Here is a 14,616-nt window from a genome sequence, read left to right on the forward strand (position 1 = left end):
TTGACTTTGTGTTGAATGAGCGGTTGCTCATGGAGTCCCAAATGAGGCTCATTACCTGCATTGTGAGGGAGCTTCAGTTACAGCACTACGGCCATATGGGGATGGCGCGTTTCCCCAAAGGTGATCCGGATTGCAAGATCTTCATTGTCGGGGACCCGAGTGGCTGAACAAGGCCAAGGGGTCGCCCACGTAACACCTGGCTACGGCTGATAGAGGGTCATTTCTGGTGGTTGGGACTGGACCGCGTGTCTGCCTGGTGGGTTGCCAACTGGGATCCCGAGTTGTTTCGTCGTACAGTGGGTGCAGCAACACACTGTAACGGTTCATGCTCCCTGGCTTGACTTGGCTTGATTGGTTCCATGGAGAAAGAAAGCGGAATGAAAGGATTTGGGGGTTGGTACGTTTGACAGACACAGTACTACTACAAAAAATTATTTCATTAAGGGTTGCGCACATCCTAACAAGCATCTTGCGGGAGGCAGGAACAATCCCTGGATGGGGTGCCAGCTCATTGCTACCACTGCCCCACAGTGCTCCCATGTTTAATAAATGCTTTAATGCATTTCATATCAAGTATATATCTTAGACTTCTCTAGCGCCTTCAACACTATCCAACCTCTGCTCCTTAGGGACAAGCTGACAGAGATGGTAGTAGATTCATACCTAGTGGCATGGATTGTGGACTGTCTTACAGACAGACCTCAGTATGTGCGTCTCGGGAACTGCAGGTCTGACATTGTGGTCAGCAACACAGGAGCGCCGCAGGGGACTGTTCTTTCTCCGGTCCTGTTCAGCCTATATATATCGGACTTCCAATACAACTTAGAGTCCTGCCACGTGCAAAAGTTCAGTGACGACACTACTATCGTGGGCTGCATCAGGACTGGGCAGGAGGAGGAGGATAGGAACCTCATCAAGGACTTTGTTAAATGGTGCGACTCAAACCACCTACACCTGAACACCAGCAAAACCAAGGAGCTGGTGGTGGATTTTAGGAGGCCCAGGCCTCTCCTGGACCCCGTGATTATCAGAGGTGACTGTGTGCAGAGGGTGCAGACTAGGGGTGGGCGGTATGACCAAAATTCTATATCACGGTATTTTTCTAAATTATCCCGGTTTCATGGTATTCGACGGTATTTTTTTCCCCATGCATGAGTGGATGTTAACCACATTTTTCCACTGCAATTACTGGCTAAGAATAACCTATTCCACTGTCAAGAGTATTGTACATTGTACAAAAAAACATTTTAATGTGCACACAAGTATTAATACAGTTTTGCATTGCCCCATTAAGTGATAGTTTTCAAGGGGGTGGCACTAATGGAGAAGGTATCACATTGCATGACAGATGCAGTCAAAATATAGAACATTTTTATTGAACAAATTTTGCAAAAACAAACTATAATTTTGACAACATATTTTCAACCACACAAAGAGGCATTTAGACTTAGTAAAATATCCAGAAGTGCTTGTCAAAAATTGTATTGCACCGTATATGTCTTAGAAAAGGAATAAATAGTAAATATTTTTTGTAAACCAACTACACTTTCTGTTAATGTTAACAATCTCTGTCCACTGACATGTTAAAGTGACTTTTTAAACAACTTTATCATCATTAAACTGCATAATATTTAAACTAATAAATAATAACAATAAAATAAATAATAGTATTATTAGTGATAGTTGCACTATTGCTTCAAGACTTTAAGCCCAGGTGCATTACACAGTATTCACCAAATTAAAATAAAATAAAACAAGTGCAACTTGGTGATGACATCTTTACCAACTGAACCATCATTTAGGCAAACTGCATTAATATGGACCTTGCTTCAAGCTAAGCTATACTGGGAAGAAAAAAACAAACTATATGTCGAGAACAAAGTCAACATTTCCAATTTATTCTCGCCGTTTATGTCGAGATTAAAGTCGACATTTCCACTTTATTCTCATAGTTTACTTCATAATTAGAAGTAGAATGTCGTAAACTAAACTTCTTCCTAAAATCAATGTTTAATCAATTTCTTAATTTACCCCGTCATAAATTAATGCAGCAAATTAAATGCTTAGTGTTACGTTCCCCGACCCAGTGGTTAATCACTACGCGTCTTAAACTGACTTCCTCCGCACTAAGAGAAGACAGCTATCACCTTACAGAATCCATTCACTTCATGATATTCCTGCTTTCTGAAAATTTAGAATGCTAAGATAAATACTTGATATCATTTTCATGATGAAATGCATTAAAGCAGGTATTACACATGCACGGTAGTGAGGCGGTAGTGCTGCTCCCTCGCAGTAAGGGGTCCCCAGGTGTATGTTCAGTGTAGAGAACTTTATGGCAGGTGTGACGAGGCTCCAAAAAACTGGATGTATGAATGGCTATCGCACAGGTTTAACTTAAATATTGTGTAAATGTTGGGTTTGTGATCTGCTGGTCGGAGACACGAACACAGAATTCAATGCATGTTCTTCTGAGCGGGCTATCTTTATTGCATGCATGCTGTCTCTATCTGACGTAGGCTACCAAAACCCCAGTTCCTATCCTTCCACATAACCAATCACCACACGATAAACGTCTTTGTGAAATTAAAACTAGTTATAAACTTAGCCCATGGAGTGTTCAGAACTTTAAAAATATCTTCGTTATACATGTTTAATTATGCCATCCATTCAGAGTTGCGCCCATCTCTGAACAAGTCGCCAGCACATCGCAGGATGAATACAAGCAAAACATACACTAGCAGGGTCAATATAGCATAACAAAACCCCACATCCTACATGACTTTGAAAGGAAACTGAAGCACGCCGAGAATAAAGTCAACATGTCGTCACACTATTACACAGTACCCAGGTACATTACACTGTATTGAAAACACATAAAACAAGTACAACTTGGCTTGCAGTATTATCCAGTAGTATAGAAACAGTATTTACACATCTGACCTTTTAAAACTAAAGTATCTCCAGGCGACGGACGTGACTCTTTTTTTCGGCAGAAGTTCTTCTGTTCATCATGTTCAACTTTACTTTTAGTTCAGTTTCGGAATGCTCTCTGTCCATTTTCACCGTGCGGCATACCTATGCTACCGCCCACTATTTGGTGGTGTAGCAGTGAAAAAGAGCCCTAGTGCAACAAATCTGTGTTTAGCGGTGTAGCAGTGAAAAAGGTCCCCACTTGAACAGTTTCCCGCTGCGCCACGTTCCGAACGTCGTTTAGGCAATTTAAACCGGTGTTGCGGTATAAGAAAAATCCATATCATAAAAAAAATAAAAAAAGGTTTTCCGTATGAACCGGTAAACCGCCCAGCACTAGTGCAGACCTATAATTACCTGGGAGTGCAGCTGGATGATAAATTGGACTGGACTGCCAATACTGATTCTCTGTGCAAGAGAGGACAGAGCCGGCTATACTTCCTTAGAAGACTGGCGTCCTTCAACATCTGCAATAAGATGCTGCATATGTTCTATCAGACGGTTGTGGCGAGTGCCCTCTTCTACGCGGTGGTGTGCTGGGGAGGCAGCATTAAGAAGAAGGATGCCTCACGCCTGGACAAACTGGTGAGGAAAGCAGGCTTTGTTGTAGGCATGGAGGTGGACAGTTTGACATCCGTGGCAGAGCGACGGGTGCTGAGCAGGCTCCTATCAATTATGGAGAATCCACTGCATCCACTAAACAGTGTCATCTCCAGACAGAGGAGCAGCTTCAGCGACAGACTGCTGTCACTGGTCCTGCTCCACTGACAGACTGAGGAGATTGTTCCTCCCCCAAACTATGCGACTCTTCAGTTCTACCCAGGGGGGTAAACGTTAACATTATTCAAAGTTATTGTCTGTTTTTACCTGCATTTTTATTACTCTTTAATTTAATATTGTTTTTTGTATCAGTATGCTGCTGCTGGAGTTTGTGAATTTCCCGTTGGGATTAATAAAGTATCTATCTATCTATCTATCTATCTATCTATCTATCTATCTATCTATCTATCTATCTATCTATCTATCTATCTATCTATCTATCTATCTAGTATTCTAAAATGTTCAGAAAGCTATAATATCATGAATGTAATGTATTCTGTATGGAGATGAGTGCCTGCACGCTCCTGCCTATGAAAAAGAAAGCCTGTTTAAGAAGCACATAGTGATTAACACACATGGAATATGAAGCATTTAATGTGCTACTTTAGTTACGATGGGATTTGAGAAAGTAGTAAATTTAACATCAATTTTAAGATGAAGTTTACAACATTCTACTTTAATGACAAAATAAATTACGAGATTAAAGTGGAAATTTTGAGATTGAAGTCGACATTTTGACCTTTTTTTCTTCACTGTGTCCTTATTCTTTTTCTTTTCTGTCTACCTTAATACACTTCCATATGACACTCACACAGTGGGCTACGACTCGCCTTTTCATGGCAACTTTCCTATGTGACCACTTCTTTTTTTTATTTTGGGCACTGCGTGACTTTCTGAACTTGAACGTTTGAGTGTATCCACCACTTTGTATCACTTGATCAACTTCTTTTGTTATATCATTGCTTAAGCCAACAAATAGTAATAAGTTTTTCCTTGCCTCCACTTTGCATACGCTAAAATTCCTCTTTTTCCCCCCCATGCTTTTCTCATTGTCTTTTCATACAATGCTGAACTTAAGGGGCTATTTATATTGATTTGCACATTCAAAGGGGCGTGATTTTGGGAGGAGTCGAGGAAGAGCGGCAGGTGTGTGCATGTGCATTATTTTTCACGCTGACAGGAAATTATGGAGCAGAAGTGAGTAGAATTTGGCTTATGTATGGTTTTGTGCATTTGAATTTTTTGTGCGTATGCATATTTCCACTTTTGTCCGTTCACCACGTTTTAGTGTGAATTCTACGCACGGATTAATACATGAGGCCCTAAGAAAGAGGGATGATTATTTCAAACAATTAATGTGGTGAATTAATTTATGTGCTGAATTGCTGAGTTCACTTTTTTCCCCCATACATGTCAATACGTCATGCTTCATTACAAACGTCTGATACAATCGGTGGCCGACAGCTTTTACCTTACCCTCCACCGTCCTATGCCCTCATACAGTTAGGTAGATGCTTTATGTTTACTTTTTCTTCACTGTATGTGCATCACCAATGCTTTGTAATGAAAATTATTCTCGAACAAAATACAGCAAATTTGCCCCTGTAGTAATATGTATGAATAATTAGAAATTTATTTAACTCTTGGGGTCTTTGCTATTATTTTAAAATAGGTAAAATAGGTAACTATAAACAAGACCTCCAAAGAGCTGTATCCTATCTTTAGAAAAATGTCTGTATATTAGAAGGACAATATTATACCAGAGTAATTGTATATTTTTGCAGATTTTAGTTTCACAAAACTCTTTGTCACTCATTTGTTTTTTTATTTTTCTAGGATGTGGAGAAAACCCTGCAGCAGCCAAAAACTGCAGACAAAAAAGGCAAAACTGGTTGGTTGAAAAAATCAACTGGCAGAATCCTGGGAACTTACAAAGATCGTTACATTCACCTCAACAGAATTGAAGTATTAGTTTATGAAAATGAGGTAATTAAGTTTATCAGATATTGAAACAGATTTATGATGTACTCACAGTAGAAATTTGTTCCGTGCCCAAGCACTTTGTCCGCATGTAACCCCCCAAAGTTTAGTTCGTTTGACTAATGTGATCGCTCTGTGCTGGACCAATCATACCGTTTCCTGGACCACTTGGAAGAGGTGGGCCCAGACAAGTTTCAGTAGGATTCAGGAACAGTGTGATCGCTAAATGTGCCCAAGCATGGAATACAGACATGATGTCAATGATGTGGCAAGTCAGTTAATAAACATTTCTTAATTGATTCAATATCATTTCAGTTAAAAAATGTTTTTTATTCTCTCCTTACAGATGAATGTGAATTGTAAATGGTAAGAAAAGCTGAAAATTACTCCCTTAACAACATTTGTCTCCATAAAAATCTTAAGTGCTTCACACTTAGTAAATCTGAGGGTAGAGCATTACCCTGCTCTACATGACTCCAAAAAAACACAAAATAAGGAAAATCATGTTGACATGCATGCTGTTACTTCATGTTCAGATCTTGTTTTGGCTTTACACAAAGTCGTATGGTGATGATGAAAGCATACCTGGGCCCAGAACATTAAAGCGCAGTGTGAGTGCAGGCTAGCAAGGGAGTAGGGAGTCGGGACTATCATGCTTGGGCATGGTACAGAACAAACATGCCTAATATGAGTACACCCTTAAAAAGGGCAATTGGTAACTGTCACGCAATTGTGATAATTTGTTGAGATTGTAACACTATTATTTCTAAAGTCCTAGGTTAAGAAAGTCCGGATTTTATGTGCACACTGTCTCAGTGTATGCATAAGTTTCCTCATCCTCCCAAAATGTTATTGTTAAGTAAATTGATGAGTTTAAATTAACCCTATGTAAATGAGTATTGGAGTGTGTGTATGTCCACTGGTGCCAGCAACAGTTCTTATTCTGTCAGACTCTGAACTGAACTATCCAATTTTAGAAAATGAACTAACTGTTAAATGTCAAAAAAGTTAAAGACTGGTGGCAAGCAGTAATTGTCATATGTTGCTTTTTTCTTTAAGACATGTCTCTTTTCAGTAAGTGATTTTTTGTTGATGGGCAATAATTAACCTTCCAGCTCAATTCACACCTGAGACCTTTTTGCTAATTAATTCACATAATATTAAACCAGTCTGTACTCAACTGATCACTGCTCAGTCCTAATGTTGTTTTGGCCCAGATTTATGGCACCTCTGTTTTGCCATCCAGTTTTGTATTTGTTTGGTTAGTATATATGTTTGGCTTACCTCTCATTGCCTTTGTTCTTTATATGAGTCAATAAGAAACAATGCAACACTATGCTCTCATTGATCAATGTTTTTCTCCTGAGACCTGATGCCAACCAATCTGCAAAACCTCAAATGGTGATATTGTGTAGAAACAGCCAACCAAACTTGAGTTGTTGTAGTATAGTCAGTATGTTTACATGCTTTATGTTAATATTTACAATGCCTATAATAGACTTGTCAGTGCTTTGTTGGAACAACCAAACCAATGTCGATTCTGTGACATACCCAGGCAAGAAAAGTAGTGAGGCAACCCAATAATCTATATAACACATTATTAAATAAGGGTGAGTCCATATCTTTGTTTTTAAAATACTGGATAAAACCAGTATAATTACAAGCTTCACATTAAAAATGAAAAATCGGGAACTGAACCCAAGTCCCTGGAGTTATGAGGTATGATCACTAACACATGAAATGATTTGTAAATGATTTTATTTACTTTTTAAGATACCTAATCCCTGTACAAAGCTTTCTGGGCATCCTTTCTTCCACCATTTTTAATATGTCATAAAGAACATGCCATTTATCAAAGGCTAACCAAATCTGTTATTCCTATATAGTACAAGCCATTAAAATCCGTTAGTCTAATGAGATTCTTAGTATTAGATCATCCATTGATATTTTTAGTTTTACATTTTTGAACAATGGTTTCCATTTCTATTAAAAAATTATCCAATTATAATCAGAGATGTGCATGTTTAATATAGAAGACTTGGGGACAATTTGAAGGAAATCTGTGGAGATGTTTTCTCTCTCTGTAATGGCAAGTTAGATTTTCCATAAATTTGACATGTGAGTCCACTTTCTAGTATATTATAGAGTCTGAAAAAATCAAATTGATGGGTATCACTTTTTGTACATTACAAGCAAATCAGATTTCAAGAATAGTTATAATCTATTTTGTGTCAAGTCTCAGCCTTTTATTTTTCATTCTGTTTTAGTATGTAAAACACAATACATCAGAAAGAGGAGCATCTCTTCTGTTACCGTTCCGTTCTGTTATGTGACTTAGTGTTTAGACAAAAAAAAGTGGATGCTGTTTATCCATGCTATTTTGTTATTTGACTTTTGTACGGTACTTTTTTTTGATAAGCTGGTTTAAGCTGAATGGTTTACTAAATAGTTACATAAATGTTCCTTATGTTATTATGGTGTTATTAGACCACAATTTAAGCAACTCATTTAGATAACTGTTATGAAATTATCTACACAACTTTGTAAGCAGAGGTCTTTTGTTGTGTTTATAATAAAAGGTATGTAATTTATCCTACACTGTTTATGGGTGCAATCATGGATTAATATAAATCAGTCAATGCTAAAAAGTTAATTTTAAAATACAGCTATGTTTTTGACAGAAAATCTGAAAATAAGACATATATCAACTGGCCAGGAATCACAATTAAATTATTTTTGTTTTTAGTGTTTAGTAAACTAGTTTGGATGGTATTGCAATGTCCTGGCATTGATTCCCAACCTAGGCATTATTAGTGTCTACGTGAATTTCTCGTCTAGTATTCCAGTTTATCTCCCAAAGTCATGATTTCCAGGTTAATTTGTGCTTCTAACTTAGCCCTTGTCACAGGCGGCCGGGGGTCAGACCTAGCCGGGACGCCTGGAAGGACCGGGAGGTGGCTTATACGTCCCCCGGGCCACCAGGGGGCAACCGCCCTGGATGTTGAGGGGACCGCGGGAAAGGAGCAAGGAGGCTCAAGCCCATTGGGGCTCATGGCCACCACCAGGGGGCACCCTGAGTGTCGTGGAGCCTGGGAAACATTCACTTCCACCACACCTGGGATGGTGGAGGAAGATTCTTCCAGTGATGCCCAGAGTGCTTCCGGGTGTAAAAGCAGCACTTCCACCACACCAGAAAGTGCTGCCAGAAGGACATCATCAAGCACCTGGAGCACATTCGGGTGGAGATAAAAGGGGCCGCCTCCCTACAATCGGGGAGCTAGAGTCGGGAGTGGGAGCAGGACGAAGCTCCCGTGAGGAGAGGAAAGGCGGCCCATGGACATTTGATAAGAAGGCCTGTGTTAAGGGTGGTGTGGTGTTGGGAACACTGTGTGTGTACGGGATTTGAACTTGTGGTACCAATCCTAATAAACGTGTGTTTTTTATGAACGTTTGGTGTCCGTTTGGTTGTGTCTGGGCTGAACCTCCCACACCCTGTATGAGGGAGTGACAGTCTGTATATGTTAGTGTGCCCTATGATGGATTGGTGCCATAGTCAGGGTTACACCCAATGTTGGCAAGATAAGCTTTGCCTCCAAACCTGAATTTCAGTAAGTGGAATCTATGGAAGGAATTATTTTAGTTCTAAAATACTTCTATCTAAAGAAGCATAAAATGCCCCAAAACCCGCATCAGTTTACTTAAAATTAAAGGTGTAGCAAATTTCAGCATTACATTTACATTATTTAATGACATTAGTTGAATAAACAAAGGTCTGTTTCTTTTCATCACAAGCCACTTTTTCAAATGCGTGGAAAGATAACAGGATGCAGATAGAAAATGCAACTTGACAGGTTCATCACGTCCAGTTGCTATGACCATAATAGAAGATGCACACTCATATTTTGTTAATTCAAAATGCAAGCAATGTATAAAATGATTAAACTTTAAACTAGTCGGTTATGAAAATAACAAACAAAAGAAATTAACTTATTAAGATTTATTACAGATAAGGGAAACAGCAAGGTGTGTTTATAATTTTTATTAAATGTGTTTTGATGTTGAATGTATTTCTTTTAAGAGCTGTAGGGGGTAAGAGTTCTTGTTTTGTTGTATTTGTATTGTTTTTGTACTTGTATTGTTTTGTGTTTTTTGACAGCATTTATGAATTAGGTCATTGAGTATGCTCCATGTTTTGCAGCATTCTAACAGTTGCCAGTCCTACATTTTCATGTGGTAATTTTGTCAATTGCTTTCAACTGCTCTTTATAAAATTGTCACTTTGATTTTTCTTTTTTTTTTTTTGTATAGGAAGAAAAAGACTTAATTGAAAAAATTTGCTTGGATAACTATGATAAGTGTCATGAACTCCGAAGTACTTTTAAAAAGAATCGCTTTATCTTGATTCGATGTTTGAAACCTGGAAATAAGGTAATATGGATTTCTTTTAAACATTTCCAGATGAAGTGGGCTGGTCATGCAGGGACCTTTATGGTCACTGCCATCCACTAGTCAATTATGTTTCAATTAGTTAAAGGTTCTCTTTGAAACGGGATGCAGCTGGCAAGCACAATGTGTTATACTTACCTATGACATATTATACATTCAAACATTATTTTTGTGCATATATTGATGAACATTCTTTTTCCATAACATTTTGGTATTTTTCATGTGAATCTATATTATGAAATCTAATGTTAGCTACCAATCTAGTATATACACATTTCAGCTAGTTGCTAAATGTTGCAGTGTCTCAAGTCCTTTACTCACTCCCTTAGTTTGTTACAAAGAATCTGAAGATATGTTTGTATGCAGATAATATATTGCATCACATTCCAATTGTGGCATACCAAATACTTGTTACATCCATCTTGTAGAGCATGTTACAATGGAATGAATTGTTAAAACAGTAACATGTACAAAATAAAGAAAACATATATTGTACATAAAAAGCAATATACAGTGAAACCTCGGTTTGCGTGCATAATTTGTTCCAGAAACGTGCTCGTAGTCCAAAGCACTTGTATATAAAAGTGAATTTCCCCATAAGAAATAATGGAAACTCAGATGATTTGTTCCATAACCCAAAACTATTCATATAAAAATGATTAAAACAATAAAATATATTACAATTAAATATAAAGTAAAAATACATAAAACAAATTAACCTGCACTTTACCTTTGAAAAGAATCATAGCTGGTGTGAGTGAGTTTCTAAATTCTTGTGGGATTCCACCCAACGGGATGACACGCGGAAGAGCGTCCCAAAGCAATCTCAGTCTCCCAGCACTGTAGCAGTTCGCCGTAAAAGCGAATCCGAAAAGATCGCGGACATGCTATAAGCGCCTACCATCGATGGGTGATACAAGGAACAAGGAACATTATAAATGCGCAGGGCCCTGCCTGACTGCTGTGTCTGTTTCAAGCTGAATAAAACTGGTGTTGCTAAAGTACTGAGACTCAGCTTTGTGTTTTAGTGTGCAAGACAGGGACTCGCACGTCACAGCACACACGCGCGCGTGAGCACACACACATACACACACAAGCACACGTGAGCGAGCACAAAGTCACAATGCTAATGCTGTAGTAAACAGTATACGCTCGTACAGATGTTTACTATGAGTGAGGCATGCCGACTCAGATGGGAAATAGAAGACAATTGCCCACAATCCCGCAGCGAGAGAGAGAAGAACCATCAGCTCAGTTGTGATCACATGATGCTCAGCAAACAAAGATTATACATACTACTCGTACTTCAAGACCTCGCTCGTTTATCAAGTCAAAATTTATTAAAAATTTTTACTCGTCTTGCAAAACACTCGTAAACCAAGTTACTCGCAAACCGAGGTTCCACTGTACATCTTTTAATTCAGAATCTGTTGTGTACCTTGTGTGTGTTAGAGTTCTGTCTTGCCATTGCTTATCCATACATAGTTACACAGGCAGCACACCCATTTACTAAAACACAATCCCTATTACTCTGTACTGTTGATTCCAAGTATTTAAACTCATCTACCTTCGCCAACTCTACTCCCTGCATCCTCATCATTCCACTGACCTCCCTCTAATTTACACACATGTATTCTGTCTTGTTCCTACTGACCTTCATTCCTCTCCCCTCTAAAGCATATCTCCACCTCTCCAGGGTCTCCTCAGCCTGCTCCTTACTCTCGCTACATATCTCAATGTTATCAGCAAACATCATAATCCAGTGACTCCTGTCTAATAATGTCCATCACCATTGCAAATAAGAAAGGGCTCAGAGCCGATACCTGATATAATCCCACCTCCATGTTGAATGCATCTGTCACTCCTACTGCAGACCTCACCACTTTCACAATTCCCTCGTACATATTGTCGCAGTAGAGGCGTGGAGCCACCTCTAACACCCTCAGGTACCACTCTGAACACTGGATAAAAGTATAACTATTATTTATTAAATAATGATACTGTGCACAAAGCACCCTCCACTCCACACTCATAAACTACAATAAACTCTCTCAAAACCAATCCTCCTCGCCCAGACACTTCGCCACCCTACCTCCCAGCTCAGCTCAGTGTCTAGGCTTTCCCACAGTCCTTTTATACACCCTGACCTGGAGGTGCCTCTGTTCCAATACCCACAAGTCCGTATTCCTTCCGGGTCAGGGTAAACAGTTCTTTTCTTCACCCCGGGAGCACGTCGTTCCTTCCTGTCACGTGACTGTGACGTACTCCCGGGTTATAGGGCACATAAGAGCCCACTAGCCCCCCTACAGCGACTCCCGGTGGTCCCCAAGGTATCCAGCAGGGCTGTGTATACAAACTACAAAGTCCATGAGGCCCTGCTGGAACTCTGGGCACGATCATGCTGTCTGGAGGGCTCCTCCTGGGGGTGAGGGCCGGAGTAAAATGCCGGCAATCCACCACAATATCCTGTACCACTCTTACATACTTCTCTGCCACTCCCGACTTCCTCATACAATATCACAATTCCTCTTGAGGCACCCTGTCATATGCTTTCTGCAGGTCCACAAAGATGCAATGCAACTCCTTCCCTATACCTCTCCATCAACATCTTCAGAGCAAACATCACATCTTTTGTGGTCTTTCCTGGCATGAAACCATACTGGTGCTCACTAATCATCACCTTCCTTCTTAACACTATTCTTTCCCATAACTTCATGCTGTGGCATATCAATTTCAACCCCCTGTAGTTACCTACAGCTCTGCACGCCCCCCTTATTCTTGACAATCAATACCAGTACACTTCTTCTCCACTCCTTAGGCATCCTTTCTCTTTCCAAGATTCCATTAAACAATCTGGTTAAAAACTCCACTGCCATCTCTCTTAAACACTTCCATGCTTCCAGAGGTATGTTATCTGGACCAAAAGCCTTTCCATTCTTCATCCTCTTCATAGCTGTCCTTACTTCCTCCTTGCTAATCCGTTGCACTTCCTGATTCACTATTACCACATCATCTAGCCAAGGTTATTATAATTTTGCCTTTTTATATTAGTTTTTATTTTTATATTTTTTCTGACCTTACTTGGAAATTGAGTTTAATTTAAGTTTTCCTTCATTTTATTTTTAGTTTTAATTTAGTTTTTATTTTACAAAGACATTTCTATATTATTTTTATATCAGTTTCAGTTTTAGTTTTAGTAATTATGGTATAGCTAAAGAGCTACAGAGTTTAATTTTGTGTCACCATCAGACAAAACTACACTTAATGGGTTTGGATATGTGTTTAAAGTTAGTGGAAGCTTACTACACTACATGGTTTACTATATGGTTTTATTTTGTCTGATAAAAACAAGCTTAATCTTAAAACGCTGGACAAAACATTAAAACGCTGGACGCTGGGCAACGCTGGACAAAACTGCCTTCTCCCAGTATGTGGATTGTAACACCTGGGGAAATAGGACTATTGACCAACTGTATACAAACGTTAAAGACGCGTACAGCGCCACCCCGCTGCCTGCGCTTGGGAAAGCAGATCATAACCTGGTTCTGCTTCAGCCTCACTACAAACCAAGAGTGAGGGTGCTACCTACAACCACACGCTCATTCAGGAAGTGGTCCCCTGAGGCAGAGCAGGCTCTGAGAGACTGCTTTGGAAGTATGGACTGGGATATCCTGCAGGGTTCATATAGTGAGAACATTGAGGAGGTTGTTGACTGCACTACTGACTACATCAACTTCTGTATGGACATTGTAGTTCCAGTAAGAACAGTTCGCTGCTATGCTAACAACAAGCTATGCATTACAAGTGACATCAAGGGCCTTTTGAACCAGAAGAAAAGGGCCTTTAAAGGCAGTGATCAGCATGAGCTCAAGCGCATGTAGAAGGAACTCCGAGTCCGTCTCAGGTCGGCGAAGGAGCAGTACAGGAGAAAGCTGGAGCAGAAGTTGCAGAATAACAGCATGAAGGAAGTGTGGGATGGGATGAAGATCTGGCTGCAGCTTGAAGTGGGGTGCCACCATCGAGAGAGATGTGGAGAGAGCAAACCAGATGAACAACTTCTTTAACAGGTTTGACCACCCAAACCCACTCTCACCTTGGAGTACTGCACCCTTCACCCATCCTTCTGCTGATAACAGCATAGGAAAGAGTTTCCCCCACCCACAATTACAGCAGCCCAGGTAAGCAGAGAGCTGAGCAGACTTTGTGCCAGCAAAGCAGTGGGTCCAGATGGAGTATCGCCACAACTGCTGAAGGCCTGTGCGTTGGAGCTGGGGAGTCCTCTACAGCGCATCTTCAACCTGAGCCTGGAACAGGGGAGGGTCCCCAGGCTTTGGAAAACATCTTGCATCACCCCAGTCCCAAAGGTATCACGTCCTACTGAGCTGAATGACTTCTGGCCTGTCACTCTGACGTCACATGTGATGAAGACCATGGTGTGGCTGCTGCTTCACCACCTGAGGCCATAGGTCCGCCACGTCCCTCGACCCTCTGCAGTTCGCATACCAGGAGAAGGTGGGAGCGGAGGATGCCATCATCTACATGCTACACTGATCCCTCTCCCACTTGGACAGAGGCAGTGGTGCTGTAAGAATTATGTTTCTGTACTTCTCTAGTGCC

General features: G+C 40.2%; 1 protein-coding gene across 1 annotated transcript in view; it reads left to right on the forward strand.

The window, feature by feature from the left end:
* plekho2 (pleckstrin homology domain containing, family O member 2) overlaps positions 1-14,616 on the forward strand; it is a 275,925-nt gene that overhangs the window by 101,383 nt on the left and 159,926 nt on the right. Inside the window, exons 2-3 of the mRNA XM_028823815.2 lie at positions 5,410-5,559; positions 9,862-9,981. Of these exons, the coding sequence (XP_028679648.2) occupies positions 5,410-5,559; positions 9,862-9,981 (270 nt within the window). The remainder of the gene's footprint in view (positions 1-5,409; positions 5,560-9,861; positions 9,982-14,616) is intronic.

Source organism: Erpetoichthys calabaricus, chromosome 17 (genome assembly GCF_900747795.2).
Source record: "Erpetoichthys calabaricus chromosome 17, fErpCal1.3, whole genome shotgun sequence".
Classification (NCBI taxonomy): Eukaryota; Metazoa; Chordata; class Cladistia; order Polypteriformes; family Polypteridae; genus Erpetoichthys; species Erpetoichthys calabaricus.